The sequence below is a fragment of the Musca autumnalis genome, unplaced genomic scaffold, assembly GCF_047663935.1.
Source record: "Musca autumnalis isolate F117 unplaced genomic scaffold, ASM4766393v1 scaffold_5, whole genome shotgun sequence".
In the NCBI taxonomy this organism is placed as follows: Eukaryota; Metazoa; Arthropoda; class Insecta; order Diptera; family Muscidae; genus Musca; species Musca autumnalis.
The window spans coordinates 96,478,933-96,503,713 of record NW_027412088.1 but is presented as its reverse complement, the minus strand read 5'-3'; the positions used below and the strand labels follow the sequence as shown (position 1 = coordinate 96,503,713).

General features: G+C 38.0%; 2 protein-coding genes across 3 annotated transcripts in view; one reads left to right on the top strand and one right to left on the bottom strand.

Annotated features, from left to right (window-relative positions):
* Nucleotides 1–24,781, top strand: part of NaCP60E (Na channel protein 60E) — an 898,928-nt gene that overhangs the window by 587,555 nt on the left and 286,592 nt on the right. The gene's annotated exons all lie outside the window — the stretch shown is intronic.
* Tpc2 (Thiamine pyrophosphate carrier protein 2) overlaps nt 12,231–24,781 on the bottom strand; it is a 146,492-nt gene continuing 133,941 nt past the window's right edge. Inside the window, exon 2 of one of the 2 annotated variants that reach the window (XM_073956140.1) lies at nt 12,231–13,668. In XM_073956140.1, the coding sequence (XP_073812241.1) occupies nt 12,511–13,485 (975 nt within the window). In that variant the 5' untranslated portion in view covers nt 13,486–13,668 and the 3' untranslated portion in view covers nt 12,231–12,510. The remainder of the gene's footprint in view (nt 13,669–24,781) is intronic. The other variant, XM_073956141.1, reaches the window with a different exon arrangement.

Below are 24,781 nucleotides of genomic sequence, written 5' to 3'. Positions count from 1 at the left end.
GCGAATCTCAGTTGACGAAGTGGCTGTTTTTCAGCAACCACCAATTTTCAGTTGCAGTGAACATTTTCGAAGAAACAAGAAGTAAAATAGAAGGAAAAATAAAAATTTTGTTAACAATTCTTGATTCTTTGCATCATTAATTAATATTGTGTATCAATATGGTGAAAATAACGACAAAGCAACAGTTCGAAATATTAATTGATAAACTGAGTGAAAATCCAAACTTAGCCCGAGGAGTTCGGGTTTTTGGTGAAACCAAAGCCACAGCGGAAGAAGCGTGGAGGTCCATTTCGGACAGTGTGGCAGAGAGTCTGGATTCACTTTAAAGCAAAGTTGAAAAAGAAAATGGCTCTAAATAAAAGAAACTTCAACGCCACTGGTGGTGCTCCATCACAAGAAGTGAATTTATCGCCTTTGGAGCAGACAGCAGCAAATCTTTTGCAAATGAATTTGGCGACAAATCCAGTAGGTTCAGTTTATGGTATTGTGGAATCGTGGGACGAAGCTGAAATAGAAATAATGCCAATTGTTGAAGCGGAGCAAGCCGTTGTTTCTCCTCCCCAATGGACAGTGTTCGTCCCACTCCGCGGAGAAGTTGCAGAAAAGAGGACAACAAAACAAATCTCCTGAAGGAGCAAACGGCAACACAAAATGAGCTTTTGAGGACTATATCTAATCTGTACATTTTCTTCATCATCAAAAAATAATTCCACCGAACTTATCATTTTTTGGTACAGCAAATAAAACTTGACGATCCGAAGATTCAATGGCCAGGTTATATTCCAATCTTCGGCTGTTTTCCTAATTTGCTCGAAAACTCAGCCAAAATATTAAAATATTGTCCAGAATACACAAAAGAGTTATCCCAAGCGCAAATTATTTTTAAAATAGTTTTTTTGCGAATAGGGGTCACAAGTTTGAAAAAACACTGATCGATAACATGTTTATCGACCACCGAGTTGAGTTGACATTAATGGTACACCATTTCATCTCAGTCGCGCAGACAACTGACAACGCAACTCAAGTTTAGTGGCAATGCAAGATCGACCCATTATTCTCGCTTATAGGGTTGTCATCGATCCATGTTACATCAATTTTTTAATTGCCACAGAACCAAAATTTTTTAAAGTATTTGGTTTTTTTGGATATTAGGCATGGGCTTCTAAATTACTGAGGTGTTATTATTGGTGAGATTGATAACCGAATATTTTTGACACTCACTATCGAAATTATTTGAAAATTGCAAATGGGAATTTTTTACAAAAAACATAAAATTGTTTTTGAAACAAAAAAAAATTGCAGAGTACAAAATTTTTCTCGAAACAATTTTTCTTGTGAAGAAAAAACATTCACCAAATGTTCGAAAATGATATCGTTTTCGAACTTTTGGCGAACAAAAAAAAACACAAATCTAACGCTACAGTAACCCATAATAAGTCACACATTGATTTTTCATCCCTATTTTATCGAGTAAGTGGGCGAAATCGTTCTGCGATGAGAGACCACAGGCTAGATTGCTTTGGATGTCCAGCATTCAGGTTCCAAGATCCATCTGGTATGTGCTTACTCGAGGCAGATATCACGAAGTTTTCGGATGTAGCAGCACATTGGTGGCCGGACAGATAAATCAACTGGTAGATAGAGACACCTCGAGCTAGTTGATCTACCATTATATTTCTGTGAATTGGAACCCAGCAAAGTTTAACGATATTGCAATTTCTGCAGTCAATCAAGGATAGCTCAACAGTTTACGGTCCCGGACCCTTTCACAAATTCTGCTGCTTTCCTAATAACAGGAATCTCTTTTTTAAAGCCGCAGCAGTTATCTTTAAGCTTTAATGAGAGTTTGATTAATAGGTTCTCGCAGTAAACACCAGCACCAGTGCCTTCCTCCATCATGGAACCATCTGTATATACATATTACCAGAATGCCTCCAGCCCAAATGTCACTACTAGGAAATATTACAGATGTTTCAAGCCTGAAGGAGGTGGGCATTGCATTCAAGCAGACTATTATTTAAGTTTAAGATCTCAATATGTCCGAAATGCAAGGTTTGTCTGGCTCTCGATGACTAAGAGCCGTCGTCGCAGTCTGAAACTGGACAAGTCCACCATAGGTTAAGATGGGAAGAACCACGGTTACATACACCCAGTGTATGACTTGTGGTCTGAGTCCCCAACTTTTCCCAATAGAGTTTTTGCAGGAGTAGAGTGTAATAAGGGCTGACTTCATAAATGCAGTATTTACATTGCAAAAAATGGCAATATCATAAAAAGATAATGTAAATATATGTGGCAACACTGACATTGTCAAAAAAGAGACGTGTCATTTGTCTGCATTCATGAACGCACACATTGCTTTACTTTTTATAAAATTCCGTTTTTTTTTTTTTTTAATTATTATATTGAATAATTACCACAAATCCGCCATTTCTAATAGTTTCTTATGTATTTTTCCTGTTTTCTTTGCAAATGTCAGTTGGCATAACATTACTAAAGAGATGTCAATTGGTGTGCAGTCCACTTGGAAACACTGCACAAATTCGGCAAGTGCTGCGCAGTGTATGTGTTACGTGACATTTATGAAGTCGCGACGATGTCAATAAAAAGACATGCTCACGGTGCGTCTTAACTAATTTTAAATGGAAGGTGCTTACACCTGCGAAATTTTTGCAGATTCTGAAACTACAATGCTCATAGATAAGAAATATCAAGAAACAAAAAAAATCGCCGGAGGGATTTTCAAATAAATCGCGATTTAAGTTCACATTTTTATGGGTTCTTTAGGTTTCCATGATTTGGCTTCGAAGACGCGAGTCCTATGTATATGGGCCAAAAGAGAATGTTGTTGCTTTGAAAATTCTCCAAAAGATTGTCCCTTATGACACTTTTGTAGGTTTCACCGTTTTTGAGATATAGAAGATCAAATTGAGACAATGCACTGACTGTATCGCCTCCTTATAAAACAATGTCATTACTGCAATTTCCCAAATAAAACTTATATGTCTTGAAAATGGTACAACCTAGGAAAACATAAATCATGCAGTCTTGTAGAGAATTTTCACAGCTTCAACATTTTCTTTAGTCTCATTTTGATATGACTTGCGGTTTCCAAGCAAAATCTTGAAGACTTAAGATAAAAACCTAAAAATTTGAACTGAACCTCTATATCTCAAAAATGGTAAAACCTACGAAAAAACTTTCTTTAGACGCATTTCGATACGACTTGCGGTTTCCAAGCAAAATCGTGAAAACCTAAAAAAACCCTAAAATTGTGAATTTTTATCGCGATTTATTTAAAAATCCCTCCGGCGATTTCTTTAATTTTCTTATCTATGAACATTGCTGTTTCAGAATCCGCTAAATCTTCCCAAGCGTAAGCGATTTTCATCAAAAGTTATTTAAGGCGCACTGAGCATGATATTGTTTTATAAGGAGGCAATACAGTCTCAATTTGAAATTCTATATCTCAAAAACGGTAAAACCTACGAAAATATCATAAAGGTCAGTCTTGTGGAGAATTTTCACAGCTACAACATTTTTTTAGGCCTATTTACATAGAACTCGCGGTTTCCAAGCAAAATCGTGAAAACCTAAAGAACCCCTTAAAATGTGAACTTAAATCGCGATTCATTTGAAAATCCCTCCGGCGATTTTTTTTGTTTCTTGATATTTCTCATCTATGAGCATTGTAGTTTCAGAATCTGCAAAAACTTCCCAGGTGTAAGCACCTTCCATTTAAATTTGGTTAAGGCACACCGTGTGCTGCATTTATGAAGTCGCGACGATGTCATTTGACGCATCATACTGCATTTATGAAGTCAGCCAAGATCTTTCTTCGGCCGCTCCTCGGTATTCCATTCCCAAGTCAAACGATGACACAGGATTGTACTGAGGTATTTAGCTTTCGGAGAAAATTTTCAATGCAAGACCATGGTTGAATTTTGGGAATTTTGTGCTTTCTGGTGAATATTTTGTGCTTTCTGGGTACAAAAGCATTGTCAGCTTCACAGTTGAAACAGAGCACATTGCATAAGGTCCAACAAGGACTTCATTTATCAGCAGAAGCCGGAGTAGAGGTGAGAGATCCCCACCATGTGGAACTTTTCAGCATCTCATCAATCTCATTAGGATGGAGTGGGAATCGTTCATGTGAAGGACTTCAACAGGGATTATGTTGCTGCATGCTACGTGAACACGGCTTCCTGTACATAAATTGTCGTCTTCGTCACCAGGATACGAGACTTCCCCGATGTTCTTCAACAGCAACTAAACCCGCAGCACTTAACACTATGGCTGACTTCCGTAACGTAAGTTGCTTTGTTAATGTCCGTAAACGTCTTAAGGTTCCTATTCCATATCGCAGTGATACACAATTAATGTGAAGTATTGCAATCCAAAACGTCACTGACGCCCATTTGAAACGCAGAATACACAAAAAATAAGCATCAAATAGAAAACTGATGCATTAGGTAGAATTTGCAACGGTGTGTATTTAAAATACTTTTACAATGCACAAGCAATAACTGAAGCAAAGTAATTTTTGTTGTACCAGTCTCGCTTGAGCCTGAGCTCTAATGCCCCGTACATGGAATGTATCATCCATTCATATAGCAGCCAGACTTTTATTTTTGCCAATGAAAGCAAATGTAACCTGTTTGGGTCGGATGGACCAAGTAAGGTAGGGCAAATACGACCTTGAACCCTAAACACACAATTCCAGCAGTAAAGCACGGAGGATCTTTTATGGTATGGGTTGCATGAGTGATTCCGGTGTAGGGAATCTTGTCTTTATCGAAGGAATTATGGAAAAGATGCGTTACCTGAACATTCTGAAGGATAATTTGAAATGTAGCGCTGTAAAAATGGGACTGGGAACAACATTCCAATTTTATCAAGATAATTACCTCAAGCACAAATCACACATTGTTCGAGAATGCTATGTAACTGTTCAAAAGTGATTCAAAGACCTCCCCAATCCCCAAATTTGAATTCTATAGAAAATTTATGGACTATTTTGGAGACAAATATAAGAAGTCATAACATCTAAAGTATAGGAACCCTGAAAATTGGCTTACAAGAATAGGGATAATTCGAAATTCTTGCACCGAACATTAAGTTTAATCTATGCCAAAAAGGCTAAAATCTGATATCATACCAATTGCTAACCACCTAAGAAATACTTTTTTGTTTAATAACACTTTTAGTGTGTGTACTTTTCACTGTGAGGTAGAACTCGATGTTGTTTAACAATTTTTATTTTTTATCTAAATTGAATTTGCTAATTTCATTTTATTAATTTTAAGTTAAGACACTAATGTAAAAATATAAAAAACAACAAAAGCATTATAATTAATTTACTCTCAACAATCGCAGTTTTAATGAAGGAAACTGAAGTAGTCACTTTTGACTGTGACTCACTGTATATCCACTGCTTAATCTTCTGTCACTCTGTTCACCACATGGATTGCAGAATTCAGACAACTTACCACACCAACGTCAAACTTTAAAAAGAACAAATAGCAACAAAATTGTAAAAAAGAGTTCTTGATATTTAAAACATGGAAAAAATTGGTATTACAAAACGACTACAGTTCATATTTTTAAATGCGAAACTGAAAACCATGTACCTCTAAAAGAAGTTAAAACACTCTTCCAGCATCACTTAAAAATAACAATACTAAAATATTGTCTGCATCATACAGATGTCATCATCGTATCATTCTGAGTAGTATTGCCACGAATGAAAAGTTCTTCTTCTGTGAACTTTTCAATTTGTTCATATTGAAAAGAAAATAAATAACTCACTAGACGGTAATTGAATGATGAAATACTATCCTGGTGTTATTTACCGAGAAATAAACAAAGATATCTTCTTCCAAAGTATGTATCTATATGCACTAGGGATATGACATTTTGACCGTTTTCCTCAAAATGATTTCTTGTTGCGAGAATGTATGAACTTTTGCAATTAATGACAAATAACAACGTTTATACCCTTTAAGCAATAAAAAGGTCCCGCACAAATAGTGGCTGACTTCCGTATCGTCAGTTGCTTTGTGTTGTCTAAACTTCGTTAAAATATTTCAGTTGCACACTTGAAAATGCAACTAAAAGTATCAGAAATAAAAATGCAAATGTTTGCTTTAGACCTGCATTAAAAATGGGTATTTTTGACGTTATGAAACACGTAGCTTCGCATTTGTTAAGTACATCGGCGTTAAGAAACACAATACTTCGCAGATTTTCAGTCATTTGTAAAGCAACTGACAATACGGAAGTCAGCCAATTTTTAATTGATATGATATATGAAATAAAATTATATATGTTATAAAATAATACATATATAATGATATGATGATAACATTAGTGAGAAAGATAATGTAATTTTTGTTATGCCGTGTGGCTCTAAAGCTTGTTTTCAGTTATATATCTACTTACATTAACTTCAAACAATTGTACAAAGTGCTGATAAATAGTTTTAGTGGGACGTTTTTTCGATTCTTAATTAAAATTAATGTAATCTTGGCTAGGGTGACGTAGGGGATGGAAGATACCAAGCAACGGTCCTGACCGGTTTTAACATGGCAAAGCCCTGGATTTATTTTGGTCCCTCTTTCATCTCAAGTGGACACTGACCTCCCCGTGGTGTCACCTGGATAACTGCCTTTAACACCCGTTAAAGGTAGTGAGCTAACATGTGCGCGCGTTCTCCCATAAGAACGTTAAAAACTTAGGTTTGGGCGTCGGGTTAGTAACCCTCCCCTAGAAAAAACAGCATACTATGAAAAAACGAAACAAAAGAAAAACAACCCCCTCTGAAGTTGACGAACCCCGCAAACGTTTTAAGGACCATGATCTGCGAATCTGCACCTGGAATGTTCGCACTCTTTATAGAGAAGGTGCAGTCTTCGCATTGGCAGATGTACTTGAAAAGTACAAGGCCGATATTACTGCCATACAGGAAATACGACGGATTGGGAAAGGCGTCACAACAACACCTAAAGGTGACGCACTGTATTATAGCTGCCATGACGTAAAGCATGAATTTGGTTGCGGATTTGTAGTTAGTCGGAGACTAAAACATCTGGTATCCAGCTTCACTCCAGTGAATGAAAGACTTGCTGCAATTCGAATAAAAGCTAAATTCTTCAACATCAGCTTTATTTGCGCGCATGCTCCCACTGAAGAAAAGGACGAACAGACCAAAGATATATTTTACGAGCGCTTAGAAGAAACATATGACAGTTGCCCTGCCCATGACATTAAAATCATTCTAGGCGATTTTAATGCCAAAATTGGAAAGGAGAATATCTTTGGCCCAACAGTCGGGAAATTCAGCCTCCACAGTGAAACATCTGACAATGGTATGAGGCTGATAGACTTTGCAGCTGCAAAAAACATGGTAGTTAGCAGTACCAGATTTAATCATCTCGATATTCATAAGGGCACCTGGCTGTCTCCAGATCAGAAATAAGAAATCAAATTGATCATGTTGTGATAGATGGAAGACATTCATCGAGCGTGTTGGATGTACAATCGTTCCGAGGCGCAAACATTGATTCGGACCACTACCTTGTTGCAGCAAAGGTACGCACCCGCTTAAACGTAGCAAACAAAGTACGAACAGACACAACACGAAAGTTAGACATCGGTAAGCTGCAATCACAACAGATAGCCACAGCATATTCCACTCAACTAGCCCAATTGCTTAATCAAAGCACTCCTCATCCCGATAACATATCAGCGCAATGGCAAAGCATTGCCCACTCCATGCAAACAGCCGCAAAATCCATACTTGGATACCAGAGGCCTCCACCAAGGAATCCATGGTATGATCAGGAGTGTCGTGCTGCCACCGAAGAGAAAAATGCGGCATATAGGGCTACTTTACAATCCGTAGCAACGCGTAGCGCACGAGAGAGATACAGGGAGAAAAGGAGAGAGGAGAAACGTCTTTTCCGCAGGAAAAAGAGAGAGATGGAAAAGCGGGAGTGTGAAAAAATCGAGATGTACAGGAGCCAGAATGAAGTCCGAAAATTCTACCAAAGAGTCAAGCATCAAACTGATGGCTTTGGTACAGGCGCATCCTCCTGTAGAGACCAGCAAGGTAATTTGGTAACTGATACAGATAGTGTACTCAGGATATGGAAAGAACATTTTTCAAAACTGTTGGTATCCAATAGCAGCGAAGACGACGAAGATACCACAGACCCAATCCCAGAAGATGGTATTGAATGTATACCGCCCAGCCAAGATGAGGTAAAGACAGCAATAAATCGGCTGAAGAATAATAAGGCAGCAGGAGCCGATGGCTTACCAGCCGAGCTGTTCAAAACCGGAGGCGACACGCTGATAAGGTGTATTCATCAGCTAGTTAGCACCATCTGGCAGGAAGAACGAGTACCCGACGATTGGAAACTGAGTATCCTGTGCCCCGTCCACAAGAAGGGAGATAAGACTGTATGCTCTAACTATAGGGGCATAAGTCTACTCCCTATTGCCTACAAGATCGTGTCAGGGATATTGTGCGAACGACTAAAGCCAATGGTCAACGAGATAATTGGACCATACCAATGCGGCTTTAGACCTGGCAAGTCCACCATTGACCAGATATTTACCATGCGACAAATCCTGGAGAAGATCCAAGAGATGCAGATCGACAACTACCACCTTTTTGTCGATTATAAAGCAGCCTTCGACAGCCCGCTGCGTTCAAAGGTATCCCAAGCCATGTCTGAATTTGGTATCCCCGCAAAGCTCATCCGGCTTTGCAAAATGACTTTAACTGACACGAGGTCCTCAGTTAAAATAGGAAAGAACCTCTCCGAAGAGTTTGGTACCAAAAGAGGTTTCAGACAAGGAGACAGCTTTTCGTGTGATCTCTTTAACATCCTGCTGGAAAAGATTATACGAGAGGCAAACGTCAAAAGAAGTGGCACAATCTACACCAATAGTCACATGTTACTTGCTTATGCTGATGATATAGACATCATAGGCCGATCAGTAAAAGAAGTAACTGATACCTTTATGAAGGTCGAAGGAGAATCTGCTAAAGTGGGTCTGGCGGTAAACGGTGAGAAGACCAAGTTGATGGTGTCGACGCGCAATGCGTCAATTGAGCTCGGACCGACTGTGGAAGTTGGTTCCTATAATATTGAGGTAGTAAAAGACTTCGTCTACCTCGGCACCTCCGTAAACACAACAAACGACATCAGTTGTGAAATAAAAAGAAGAATTGTATTGGCCAACAGATGCTACTTTGGTTTAAGTAAGCAGTTTAAAAACAAAGCCACATCTCGTCAAACAAAAATAACGCTCTACAAAACACTGATACTACCCGTGCTGATGTATGGCTCCGAAGCCTGGTTACTTGCGCAAGCAGACATGGCAGTGCTTGGTGTGTTTGAGAGAAAAATTCTTCGAAAGATCTACGGACCAATCTGCGTTGACGGTGAATATCGACGTCGCATGAACCACGAGCTGTATCTGCTGTACAACGACATCAATATTGTTAAACGTATCGAGATGCAGCGATTGCGTTGGCTAGGCCATATCATAAGAATGAGCGATGAAGACCCCGCTTAAAAGGTGTATAAACACGGACCGCTTGGCGGTGCACGCAGAATTGGCAGGCCAAGGAATAGATGGCGCAAACAAGTGGATGATGAGATGAAAAGGCGCGGTATTCCAGAAAGCGAAGCAACAAATAGAGAGAATTGGAGATCTTTTCTTAGTTCGGCCTATAGAACAAATGTTCTGTAATGGGCCAGCTAAGTAAGTATGTAAGTAATCTTGGCTAAAAACTTATCAAAATATGATATAGTAATTCGAGGTTGTAAAGAACTAGTAACACTAATATATTCATACATATAAAGTTCGAGGGTCCAATTTAGTATACACACTTCAGTTGATACTTCGTCGTTATAAACAATGTGTTGTATTGGTATGTCGTTAAAGCTGCTCTTTTTTTCTCGGTACTTCACTATTTCTACAAAGATATGAAAATAACGGAAACAGGTATCTTGTCTCATTTGTATACCTCTCGATGGAGGAGAACTCAAATATCGAATGGAAATTCACATACAACCATCATAGCAGCTTTCGTTATTTAACAAATATTGCAAAAATACTCTGTCATATTTCATAAATAAAGTCCCCTTGGATCATCAAGGAACCATAAAAAACACACACACAGTTGCAATAGATAAAGAAAATTAATAGTGTAGAAAGTAACAATTTGCATAAAGGTATACATTTAAATGGAATATTTCGAAAAACAAATAGAAAATTGGTATTACAAATGAGAGAGTTTGTATTTGAAATTAAATAATTCCAATTTTAATGGAATCAAACGATTTACAACTGAAATTCTCGTATTACAATTCAAATGATTCTAATTACAACTGAAAAAAGATGTAGAGTTGTTAGCATTCGCTTAAGCGGATCAATTCCTTTATACTGTATCTAATAGTCCGGTCAAAATAGACATGCGTATAAGGGGGAAATAGAAAAAATTCCCACAAAGCTGAATTTTGGTGGAGAGCTAGGGTTTGCCATTAGAAGCAAGGTCCTAAAAGTCCCCATCGATCCCATGTGTGCAAAACAAGTTATTCGGGGTCAAAGGTCATTTTTGGAGGCATTATTCAGTTTTTTTTTTTTAATTTTTCTCAAAAACGGTAATACTTAGCAAAAGCCCGCTAAAGTAAAAGTTGTAGATTCAATAATTGTCTACAAGATTGGTCTTTATGATTCTTAAAAAAGACTTACCATTTTCGAGATATCTCGATCTAAAGGTCAAATAAAAAATTAGCCGCGTAAGTACATTATGAGGCGAACCGGTTAAAGTAACGACACTATGTGTTAGATACTTCCTTAAGCTTTCAAACGATATCCACTTTGCAGTAATCGGTTCAGTAGAACCGGGTCTAACCCGGTTTTTAAATTTGGCCTTTCGGGTCTAATAACCGGCGAACCGGATCCGCAACCGTTGAAAATTATACATTTCCGTAATCAGCGCAACAAACCCTACCTTCGGACAAAACTTGAAAAAAATCGGAGAGTTTTCGTTGGGGTCGTTCCCGTTGGGCTTTCGATTATACATGTGGGTTAAATGGGCTATTTTTGCATAAAATGACTCTAACATTGAATAACTCTACTAAACACACTCCGATTTTGTTGGAATTTTTTTTAGAAGATTGCTATAGCTTCGCTCTTCAAGAAAATATATATTTTTTGGGGGACAGACCCGATTACTTCGCTTACTTTAGCCGGTTCCTCGGAATATGTACATATTTCCCTTATAAGTGCATACAAATCATGTGTTTTTTAGAACAGCTATATCTTAAGAATGGTCCCTTCTAAGAAAAAAATTATAAGGGTCAAACTTGTAGATAATTTTCCTGTCTACAATATTTACTTTAGTCACTTTTTGATTAGATCAACCGTTTTCAAAAAATAAATCCGAAAACCTAAAAACCCTTAAATTTTGACCTTTGACCCCGAATAATTTTTTTTGCACACATGGGATCGATGGGGACTTTTAGGACGTTGTTTGTAATGGCAAACCCTAGCTCTCCACCAAAACTCAGCTTTGTGGGAATTTTTGCTATTTCAATGTCTATTTTGACCGGACTATAAGCAATTATGACGATTTCGTACTATCCAGATTCCTTAGAACTCGTATGGTAGAAAGTATGAAACAAAACACTTTAAACCTCAATTTTCAAGGACATTATTTATAACTTTAAATGCAAATATGTCACGATTTAATTCGATTAACTTGAATGTTAAATTTATTATAATTCAATTTTTATTATTACCATTATCAGTACTATTAAATATAGTATTATATTAAATTATTTATATTAATTTGTGCTTGTTGACCAATACGTTCGCCCTCTTTTCTCTTCTTCTCCGGATGAATGTTTCAAACACTGTGTTGTTTCTCAACAAGGTCTTTGTATTTCATTATTGACCATATCCGTTGGTCATTACATCCGCCGTTGCTGATTTCACAATGCCATGGTCCATGGCATACAAAAAGGAAGTGCTCATTAGAGAGTATGTAGCGGAAGTTCGGCAAGAATTACATATGTATGTATTTGTATAAAAAGCAACCACACAATTCCTTTTTTGGTCATAACATAATATGAAATCAATATGACAATTAACAGTAAGTGAAATTACAGTCAAATATGGATATAACGAAAATAATATCAAGAAATATATATTTTTTAAATATTCATATATTTGGTACATGCCTCTATTTTTCTTTATAACCACATATCACTGTAACCATCTGTAAGGAATATTATTTATTTTATTTTTTACATTTGTCTTAACGGTACATTTGAAGCATCTGAGTAGCATATTTGTTCTAGTGGTTGTTTTCTTTTTTAGTTTTTTTAAGTAGGTCATTTTCTGTCGTCATTATTATATTTAGGAAATAATTTAACTTAATTACGTAAACGTATAAAGTTAGTTTGTATACCTATGTACTAGGAGTATCTACGCGTCATCACTTTCCAATTCGGGTACAAAGGTTGATTTGAAAATATCATATAAACTAAAATACAGTGCAGTTGTGAGTCCAGATTTGATGAGTGTGGGGTTCATGCCTTTGTAGAAGCCCAAGATACCTTCCTCCTTATAGGTTAGCCGTATACATTCGCCAATACCAAAACACACCTGATTGCGGCCAAAGGTTCGGCGGGCATTTTGAAATCCTTGTAATTGCAGACGTTTCTTTATGAAATCCAGTGGATAGACAATAGCCTTGGATACAACTCCCGCCACACCGCCCGTAAACAAATGCACCACAACAGGCAAATGATGATTCGGTGGTTCTGCCATACTCATAAATAAGTCATTAGTCTTGTGATAGAAGGCAAAATTAAAGCCAATCAAGGGACCAATTTGTATGAGGGTTGTTCCCAGGCCCCGAAACAGTCCGTAGAAACCTTCGGTTTTGATAATATTCGGAATTATATGTATCACACTGCTTTTACGGTTGGGATCTTGTCCCACCACTCGAGTTCGCACCACATCAAATGGCATAGACATGGTGGTGCCCACACATCCGGCCACACCACCACTAATAAAGTGTCTGGTATTCTTATTTTCCTCCAAATACTGATATTGTCGTAGCTTTAAATCGATTTGTTCATAGGACCAAAATTGAAAGATCGTGTAGAGCATGGTAAGCATTTGGCCGGCATTGTGACCCTTCCAAAAGGCCAGTAGGCCCTCCTCTTTGTAAATCAATTTACTGGCCTGGGCCAGGGAACGATATTTGGATGGATGATCCTCACTCACGGGTTCCAATTGTAATTGGAAACGTATTTTAAGAACATCAAATGGCTGGGTAATGGTACGTGTAAAAAATCCTGATGCTGCTCCCGCAGAGGCCTGTTTTAATTGTGTTAAAATGGTATGGCTTTGAACTGCGGCATGATGCGGCTGTTCATTTGGTGTTGTGGACATTTTTATTGGAATTCAAGTAATATCTTTATGTGGTTGTTGTTATATTATGCTGGTCAACGCCTTTGTCGTTGTTTCCTATCCTCTTCTCTGTCTTCTGTGACCACCACCACCGCCACCAGCCTTCTATAACACCCTGAGATTCGTTTTGGGATGGAGGAAACAATGTTGCTGCTATTTACTTATCTGCAAAGACACAAAAAAGGTGGAGCATGGTCCGAGGTTAGTTAGGCTTAGTGAAGTAATTACTATTCACATTATAATTTGTTATAAACATTAGGTTAATTGATTTTTTGATTTTCTTCATGTTTCGTTTATGGCCTTGCCGTTCGTATTCATTGTCGCATCCCCAAATTTACTACCAATTAAAGGTTTATTACTCTTTGGTTTGGCTAAAATTTGGCTTACAAATTGTGTAGGTTTGAAACTAAATTTATTTTATAATCCCATTAACAAGGAGGGATTTATTTCTGTGACAATGACGACATCACATTACAATGAATGTTTTATCGCCATTGATGTTGGCGACAAATGTTTAATGTTTTGCTTCTATTACAGAGTTCTGAATAATTTAGAAAAGTAAAAAGGTCAAATGGTTTAATGTGTAGCGTTTTAAACAATAGATGTACACATTAGAAAGCAAGTAAAAGAGAATCAGAATAATTTGCCGACAACTAAACGCCTCCGGCTAATGGTTGCACAAAAAAAAAAACAATAATAGAGGTGGTGACCCTAAATGAACAGATCCCTAACTTTAAAACTAAATTGTTTTTTTTTTTCGTAGATGACAAAAGAAGTTTTCAGCGTATGGTTTTAGTCGTTTGTGAGGTATATATCGTAAATATATATATATTCCACAGACCATACCAAGACTGCCTATACCAAACAAAACATTCTTGAGCCTGGTTTTTGGAACATACAAGCCACTATCGAGGGAAGGCTGACTAAGTGTTGGGATATTTCGGGCCTATATTTCAGGAAATATTAGCTTCTCATTCATCACACTCCGAGAGGTAACCGTTAAACTGTATTAAAACATAAATGTAGCGAACTTTTTCGGAGGAGGTACTGGGAAGTATATCTAATTTTGTAAGTCATTCCTTTGGATAGTTATTGTGTCAACCAGCCATGTTAGTTGGTCAACGCAGGAAACAGTTATATCTTATCAATCAGAATCACAAGGACAATCCCACGGCTGCGGATTTTTTGATACCGGATTGGCACCGAAACACAAAACAACCGTATTCCGGCCATCGGCTGCCACCTCAGTATATATATGTATGGTGGCTGCAGTCAGTATTGGAATTCTGTAACTCATTCTTCGAGTTACCGACAAAAATCGGCGAGTTAACAACCAAAATAAAGTTGTCGCTATGTCCTACCGATAGCAATAGTGTTGTTAACTTTGCGTTTCAATTCAATTTTTTGCGTTTCGTTTTACCGACTTTTGTCGGTAAGTGAAAAAATGTGTTGAAAATTTCCGCTACAGGTGTGGAACTGCCGAGATAGAGTTGCAGGTTATAGGCCCAACATTAGCCCGCTTTTGGAAGGTCATAACCGACTGGTCTTGGGAACTTTAATGTTAATCATGAGGCAGTGACCAGATGGGTATAGTGCTGCCTAAGGAGATTCATAGCACTACATTTTTTTTTTGCACGGTCAATGAGGACGTCCCTACCAGAAATATGGGATTTCTGACAAATGACCTCACTTGCCAAACCGTCGGTTCTCTTGCGTCAGACCAACACCCCATAACTCTCTTCATGAGCAAACCCCCAATTTCATTACCCATTAACGACGCACCTTCTTTCATCAATCAGAGGAAAGCAAATTGACGTTGCGAGACACGATCACTGCTGCAGCCCATTAGAGGCGGCGGGATTAACAAATGAGCGCGATGAGCTTCGCTGAGCCGACCACAGAGTCAGGGAGGACAGTCATGTATAGCAACGTTACGCTGGCTTATCCGAACAGGTGCGCAAGTTATTTTAATCGACAGTTTGTCGAGCACCACCGGTTGTGACAGGGCGAAGAGAAGAGTACTACGCCTCATTAAAATTCTTATTGCCGAAGGAAAACCACCACAATTTACAATGAATGATGTTTCGAATGGCAACAAGAAGCTAAATCATCCAAAGCATTTGGACTAGACTAGAGAAAGCCCGTGCGGTAGGAAAGTGTTGGTGGCGCTCGACTCAAAAGCATTTAATGCTGTCAAGCACTCCACGCTGTTTAGGGACATTGAACAGACTATCCTCAGGCCAAGTTTTAAACGTTATATAACCAATTAACTATGTCGTACTAAGTCGTACGTGGAAATCAGAAACAAGAAGAGTCCAAGCCGCGTTGAGTGAAACAAGGAGTTCCCCAAGGTGGGGTGATATCTCCGGAATATTTAACCCCTTATCTCATGTATTCCACCCCCTCCAGAGGCATTAAGAGCCTGGTGTCAAGTACCTTCATTGGCATCATTTGTGAAAGGTTAAACTCCAATTTGACTGATCTTAAAACCTTTTTCACGCGAGGAATATGCAAATATCCAACACTAAATATACGGCCTATCTGTTCACCACAAGGACTGCGGAGGTGACTACTGCGCTGAATGTCATAGTCGATGGTAGAATAATTCCGACATTCGACAGCATGTTCACGTCGTCCACGCATGCCACAGTTATCTGAGACGGGCTAAGATGTAGGAACAAGATCCTCAAGTTCCTAGACGGCAGCACTTGGGGGCCAGACAAACAAATCTTGAAATCGGTCCGGTGGTATGCTAGACGGCGCCATAGTGATTCGCGTAAATAAGTGCAACGCGATGGAGAAATATTTAAAAATGTCAAAATTTATCAACAAAAACCCGTATCAGGGTGCCTTCTCATGTCTTCAGTTGAAGATTAGAGTTGTATAGTTCACGAACGAACTAGTTCAATTGAACGATTCATCGAAAGAGATCAGTGGATATAGTTCAGTAGTTCACTGATCATCGACCGAAAGATAAAAGAACGATCAACGAGTTATTTAAAATATTCTTCTGTTGTTTTATCATTTTCGGTATAAATGAACGAACTTTCAAGCGAACGAGTCAGAGCCGATGAATGATAGAAAGAAAAGACAGCTGACTGAAAGGGCTTTCCGACGAACGATTGAACTACTGAAGTAAAGAACGACCTAGTTCTTTGAAAAGAACTGAACTAAAAAGAGCGAAGAGCTAAAAAGTACAACTTTATTGACCATTTACATGAGAAGACTATGATACTTTCAGTACAGAAACACAATTACATTTTCTCGTTGCAGCTCTTGTTCGGCCATTAGAGCCTTCCTAATCACCATATGAGGGAAGAAAATCCTTTTCGTCATGCCTGGGGGGATCCAATCCCCAATATGGTGATAGGGACGTTTCTAACGGTAATGATCTAGAAAAAATGCAGTCCTCGGTGTACATCCTCCATCTATCGCTGCTGAGGAGCAACAGCTGCTACTACAAACACGAGTTGTGTTGGCTCAACTACGCTTGGTATGGTGCAGTTATTTAAATTCCTATCGGGCAAGGATTGATAACACTATGCAAAATTACTGCCCAGCCTGCGTCGCAAGCTTGCACGACTCATTGCACCTTTTAAACTGCCTTGCCAAACCTTCTTAACTAAATACAACAGCTCTGTGATTACAACTCATGGAAGCAGCCACATAGACCCAGAGCCAAATTAAGCACAAACATGAACTCAAAACACATCATATGCTGTTACAATAACAACAACTTGGTCAAACTCTTAAACTAAACTTAATCGAATATTTTGATCTTTTGTCAGTTAGGTAAGCGAAGGTGTTGTACGATGTAGACCTTCGTAGAATTTGAGGCATGTTTGGAAGGAATTGTAGTTTCGTATACTCAATTCCTAAGTTATTGTGCTTATCAGACATTTTAGGTGGTATCGAACCATCGTAATAGGGCCGCGGTAGACAAGCAGATGGCTTGATCGGTTGATCCGTTGGAAAGTTATTGTGCACTCCACCCAAACTGGCAGACGCACGGACACCCCAAGTATGTTTGGTTTTGTCTGTTTATTGCATCGCTTTATGAAATACCGCACCTATTCATCTCTTCAACCACTTGTTTGCTCCACCGCGTGCACCGCTAAACGGCCCGTATTTATATGCCTTTTTAGCGGGTTCATCATCGTTCATTCTTATGATATGGCCTAGCCAACGCAATCGTTACGTTTAACTATATTGATGTCGTTGTATAGCAGATACAGCTCATGGTTCATGCGACGTCGGTATTCACTGTCAACGCAGATTGGTCCGTAGATCTTTCGATGAATTTTTCTCTCAAACACACCAAGCACTGCCATGTCTGTATGAGCAAGTACCCAGGCTTCGGAACCATACATCAGCACGGGTAGTATCAGTGTTTTGTAGAGCGTTATTTTTGTTTGACAACATGTGGCTTTGTTTTTCAATTGTTTACTTAAACCAAAGTGGCATCTGTTGGCCAATACAATTATTCTTTTTATTTCACAACTGATGTCCTTGGTCATTAACTTGGTCTTCTCGCCGTTTACCGCCAGACTCACTTTAGCAAAGGTATCGGTTACCACTTTTAAAGGTATCAGTTACTTCTTTACTGATCGTCCCATGATGTCTACATCATCAGAATAAGCAAGTAACATGTGGCTATTGGTGTAGATTGTGTCACTTCTTTTGAAGTTTGCCTCTCGTATAATCTTTTCTAGCAGGATGTTGAAAAGATCACACGAAAGGCTGTCTCCTTGCCTGAAAACTCTTTTGGTACAAAACTCTTCGGAGAGGTTCTTTCCTATTTTAACTGAAGATCTTGTGTCAGTTAGAGTCATTTTAAAAAGTCGAATGAGCTTTGGGGATACCAAATTCAGATATGGCTTGGAATACCTTTGAACGTAGCGGGCTGTCGAAGGCTGCTTTATAATCGACAAAAAGGTGGTAGGTGTCGATCTGCATCTCTTGGGTCTTCTCCAGGATTTGCCGCAGGGTAAATATCTGGTCAATGGTGGACTTGCCAGGTCTAAAGCCGCATTGGTATGTTCCAATTATCTCGTTGACCATAGGCTTTAGTCGTTCGCACAATATCCCTGACACGATCTTGTAGGCAATAGGGAGTAGACTTATGCCCCTATAGTTAGAGCATACAGTCTTATCTCCCTTCTTGTGGACGGGGCACAGGATACTCAGGTTCCAATCGTCGGGTACCCTTCTCCTTAACAGCGTATCGCCTCCGGTTTTGAATACCTCGGCTGGTAAGCCATCGGCTCCTGCAGCCTTATTATTCTTCAGCCGGCTGGGCGGTATACATTCAATACCATCTTCTGGGATTGGATCTGTGGTATCTTCGTCGTCTTCGCTGCTATTAGATACCGACAGGTTTGAAAAATGTTCTTTCCATATCCTGAGGAAACTATCTGTATCTGTTACCAAATTACCTTGCTGGTCTCTACAGGAGGAGGTGCCTGTACCAAAGCCATCAGTTTGATGCTTCACTCTTTGTAAGAATTTTCGGACTTCATTCTGGCTCCTGTACATCACGATTTTTTTGCACTCCTACTTTTCCCTCTCTCTCTCTCTCTCTCTCTCTCTCTCTCTTTTCCTGCGGAAAAGACGTTTCTTCTCTCTCCTTTTCTCCCTTTTTCTTCGCTACGCGTTGCTACGGATTGTAAAGTAGCTCCATATGCCGCATTTGTCTTTTCGGTAGCAGCACGACACTCCTGATCATACCATGGATTCCTTGGTGGAGGTCTCTGGTATCCAAATATGGATTTTACGGCTGTTTGCATGGAGTCGACAATGCTTTGTCATTGCGCTAATATGTTATCGGGATGAGGAGTGCTTTGATTAAGCAATTGGGCTAGTTGAGTGGAATATATATATAGGATGGCAATCATAAAATGTAACAAAAGTAAACACTTTAGGGGGTTGCCGCCTAAAAAATCCGATATCAGTTTTTTCCCTTTGCGTTTAAACCAACTTAATGTTGCACAAAACACGATAATGCTACTTCTACATTAAAATAAGCTAATAAAAAATTTTCGATTTTCTGAAATTTGCAAGTGGGGGTCGCTCCTTAATTTATTATTATTTAAGATAAGCCTTTTTTTAAATCCCATAAGTACCCAACATCAAATTAAACTGCCCCCTAATAAAATAAACACAATCCTTTCTCGTACAATAAATTATTTTATCTTTAAGTTAATCTTCAACAAGGTCAAGATACTCTTGTAAACAGTTTCACAGTTGTCCCATAAATAAGCCTCCCAGTGTCACATAATAACTATTTCACCCTTTTAATATTATTAAAAAATCTTCATAATAAGTTGTCAATGTCACAACAATACCCGTAAAGTTTTATAACATTTCCTTTTTCAAGCATATCTGATTAAAATCACCTCATACAATTACCTGGACAAAATAAAATTTAAATAGAACATGTCATTTAGCACATAATCACACTAATATAAACACACATCAATACACAGACAATCAGTGTTATCAAAGTTCGAATTTAATATTTTATTTTTATTCAGTTGTATCCCTGCTAATGTCAAAGCCTTGTTTGCAAAATCTCTGTCTCTCATCTATTCACATACATATAATTTTCATAATTTGCCATTTCTCTGAACGAAAGAACGTACGAACGACCCGTAACCATAAAACCAACAAAACATACAAGAATCGAATAAACAAGGCAAAATTACCATTTATATACAGCATATACTTATAATAATAATCTAAATTTGAATACATGCAAACACATACATACATACAGTATGTTTGTATAACTATGATTTTATCTATCGTTCTCTTCTCCGTTTGCTTTGTGTATGGTGTCGTCGTCGTGTGTAAAAGTGTGAACTAATAACGGAACTCTGAAATAAGGAAATATGCTTCACATTATACATATCCTATTATTTTAGCTTTGGTGTTTGTTGTCCCCTTGCAGCCTTTGGTTCTCCTACACTCACCACCACCACCACCAACCATCATTCAATGCAATTTAACTCAATTGAAAACTCAAACCAACCGTTTGTGGTTTAAATGTGGAAAATGGAGAGAAAGAAGAAGAAGAAATAAGTAAAGAAAAAGAAATCATTTCAAATAGAGAGTTGAAAGTCAATCTAATGATATAAAATTTATATTGTAGGTTAATGGTAAAATATATTCAGGCAATTGTGTGTGAGTTTTATGTAAACTTAATATGTTAAATATACACAGGGTTCAGATAGAATTTATGCAGAAAAAATATGTTTTGAATTTATAGCTTTTATGTGTATTTATGGAATTAAATTAAAAGCTAACGACATATTAAGTCATTTTATATTCGTAGAAGTTAATAACAAAGGACTTTCATTGAGTCCTCCCCTCAATGTCAGCACTCAGATCTGATGTATGTAACTAGTACATTAGAGTGGGACGATTTGAACACCATCACGGGCGCCTGGAGTTTCTGATTCTTGGGATTGTACTGAGCAAAAAAGTCAACTAGACCATATGTCTACGGTGAAAATCGAGCCCCCGGATTTTGACTTGAAGTTTTTTTTCAAGGATTTTCGGATATTTTGGCATATAACAACCAAACCACTGATATTTTCGATCCAACACAAAGACAACAATTGTAGCTAAGACAATAATAAAGAACTCTCTAGTACATCGCAAAAGCATTGGAACGCTCCTTCAGGCAGTTATGGCCTCGAGAAGGTGCACATTTTTCGGAAAATATCGATAAATGACACTGCGCTACAAAATCGGACTCAAATTCAGTGGGTGGAAAATCCCTTTTGAAGATGAAAGCCCTTGGTGAGTGTACTAAGAACCCAAAAGGAAATTTTCACCATAGGTCAAGTTTCCGAGATATCGCGTGATTAATGGTTTAATTTTCGCCCCTTAATTTGCGAGAAAACAGCTTTATATCTCTGTTAAGCGTTATTGTAACTTCATTTTGAGATTACATGTCTTCAGTCAAATCGAATGGTGAATCTTTTTGTAGAATATTTCATCCCTCTAACTCAATTCTTTCCATGTCCTTTTCGTCCTTTATTTTTTGAACCGTAGTAAAAGTACCACAAGATGAGATTTTACAGCATCCAAATATTCTACAAAAATGTTGTTCAGAAGATTTTAGGTACGGTTCTCATTGATGACCAATCGATATTTCCCCGTTTCCATTGTCCTTTTTGACATTTACCCGTATTTTGTTGAGAAAACTATGTTTTGTTTTTATGTATATTCGTTATTGGTCTGTGGTGCATCTGAAATACTTACCATAAATAGCTCTTGTAATGACGAACACGTTAATAACAAATTTTATTGAAGGATAAGATCCGGGTATCTAAATTTTTGAACCGGATATTCTGATATCAAACCGATTTTGGAACCGGTTTTAAGTAACCGATTAATCGTATATGTATATCATTGGAAAGCTAATAAAATGGTCAATCAAATGACAGCAAGTAGCTGATTACATAATTACAACTTTGTTGGTTCCGAAGCTAGAACAAAAAAAAAAACGCTTTCTTAAACAGATTTTGATGTAAAATATCACTGGGTTGAAAAATTCTTTTTGGCGATGAAAGTCGATTAAGATATTTTATAAATCTGGATATTTTATAAATCTGCCATAGGTCAAACTTCTGAGTTATTGTGAGATGAATTTGTGTTATGTTGTTTTGTTATCATGCACTTAAAGTTCATCAAGAATGAATTAATTTCGCCATAACTCAGAAGTTTGAACCACGTCAACCCAGTGATATTTTACATCAAAATCGGTTTAAGAAAGTGGTTTTTTTGTTCTAGCATCGGAACCAAGAAAGTTGTAATCAGCTACTTGCTGTCATTTGATTGACCATTTTATTAGCTTTCCAATGATATACACATACGATTAATCGGTTACTTAAAACCGGTTCCAAAATTGGTTTTGATATCAGAATATCCGGTTCAAAAATTTAGATACCCGGATCTTTTCCTTCAATAAAATTTGTCATTAACGTGTTCGTCATTACAAGAGCTATTTATGGTAAGTATTTCAGATGCACCACAGACCAATAACGAATATACATAAAAACAAAACATAGTTTTCTCAACAAAATACGGGTAAATGTCAAAAAGGACTATGGAAACGGGGAATATCGATTGGTCATCAAAGAGAACCGTACCTAAAATCTTCTGAACAACATTTTTGTAGAATATTTGGATGCTGTAAAATCTCATCTTGTGGTACTTTTACTACGGTTCAAAAAATAAAGGACGAAAAGGACATGGAAAGAATTGAGTTAGAGGGATGAAATATTCTACAAAAAGATTCACCATTTGATTTGACTGAAGACATGTAATCTCAAAATGAAGCTACAATAACGCTTAACAGAGATATAAAGCTGTTTTCTCGCAAATTAAGGGACGAAAATTAAACCATTAATCACGCGATATCTCGGAAACTTGACCTATGGTGAAAATTTCCTTTTGGGTTCTTAGTACACTCACCAAGGGCTTTCATCTTCAAAAGGGATTTTCCACCCACTGAATTTGAGTCCGATTTTGTAGCACAGTGTCATTTATCGATATTTTCCGAAAAATGTGCACCTTCTCGAGGCCATAACTGCCTGAAGGAGCGTTCCAATGCTTTTGCGATGTACTAGAGAGTTCTTTATTATTGTCTTGGCTACAATTGTTGTCTTTGTGTTGGATCGAAAATATCAGTGGTTTGCTTGTTATATGCCAAAATATCCGAAAATCCTTGAAAAAAAACTTCAAGTCAAAATCCGGGGGCTCGATTTTCACCCTAGACATATGGTCTAGTTGACTTTTTTGCTCAGTACAATCCCAAGAATCAGAAACTCCAGGCGCCCGATAACACTTTTTTCCTTCCATACAAATCGCCCCGGCCTATAGTACATAGTAAGTACAATCAAAACAAGTAAAAACGTATCGGTCGGATTTGCCGACAGAGATATACCCTCAGCCTATGTAAATTGACTGTTTCATATACGGACAGATCAAATGCATTTAGGGTTTTTTCAAAATTGTTTAGCCCCTTTTATACCCTCCTTGTTAAGATGGGGGTATATTAAGTTTGTCATTCCGTTTGTAACTACTCGAAATAATCATTGTAGACCCCACAAACTATATATATTCTTGATCAGCGTGCAATTCTACATCGATATAGCCATGTCCGTCCGTCTGTGGAAATCGCTCTAGCGGATTGACGTAGGTGGATGAAATTTTGGGAAAATCTATTATATGTACGTAGGACTTTTGGTATTGAAAGCGGGCTATGTAGGTCCAAGTTTTCGTATAGCCCCCATACAAAACAGAGGTCCGCAAAATGCCACTCGCTTTTAATGCATATTCGCGATTTCGTGCTTTTTTCATTGCTTGCTATTGCCATCTCTGTTTAATGATATTGCTTGCTTTGCCTTTACTTTCATGAGTGTGTGCCAATTGCACACATACAACACACTACAAGAGCTCGTTGCCTTTTTTTTGCACGCTGCCTTCGAAAAAGCACGTTGCATTACAAAAAGCAGTAGATATTTCTGGTCAAATTTACATGTTAATAAACATAAAAAATTAATGTTGAGACAATAAAAACAATTACTAGTTTAGTTTATCCTATTATTAAAGAAACTCAAAGAAAAAGCGAAATTTGGCAGATGTATTCATTTATTCAAACAGAAGATGGTACGATACTGTGTGGTGGTATGCAGTATTGTGCATACTGCATTTGCGAATCGTGTGAATACAAATGTAAAAGCAAGCAAGCATGCACTAAAGCAGTGAATCATTTTTTGGGGTATTTTTTATATGCAAGGCACTGCACTATTCGCTTTTGGGAAAAGGCAATAGAGTGTGCCTTTAATATGCATTTTGCGGACCTCTGATACAAAATGACGTGTGACGCGTCGTCTTTTAAGCAATTTTTAAGATATTTGTCCCATATTACCACCAAATTGGTTGTAATTTGGTATTTTGTGTCTCCAGAGGCCAAAAAACATTCTTACCAAAGTTGGTTTATATAGGTCCACGCTTTGGTATAGCCCCCATATAACGCCCCATATAAAGTACGCGTCATTATACCCTCAGCATTTATGCTAACGAGGGTATATACACTTTCATACGGGCAAAATGTGCCTCATCGAAATAATGTTTTTTTTAGACCCCAAGTATGTTTGGACGAAATGTGTCTCAGACAATTTGGAGTCGATTGAGCAATGTCCGTCCGTCTGTCTGGCTGGCTGGTGCGCACGATAACTCTCGAACGGATCAACCGATTCGGTCC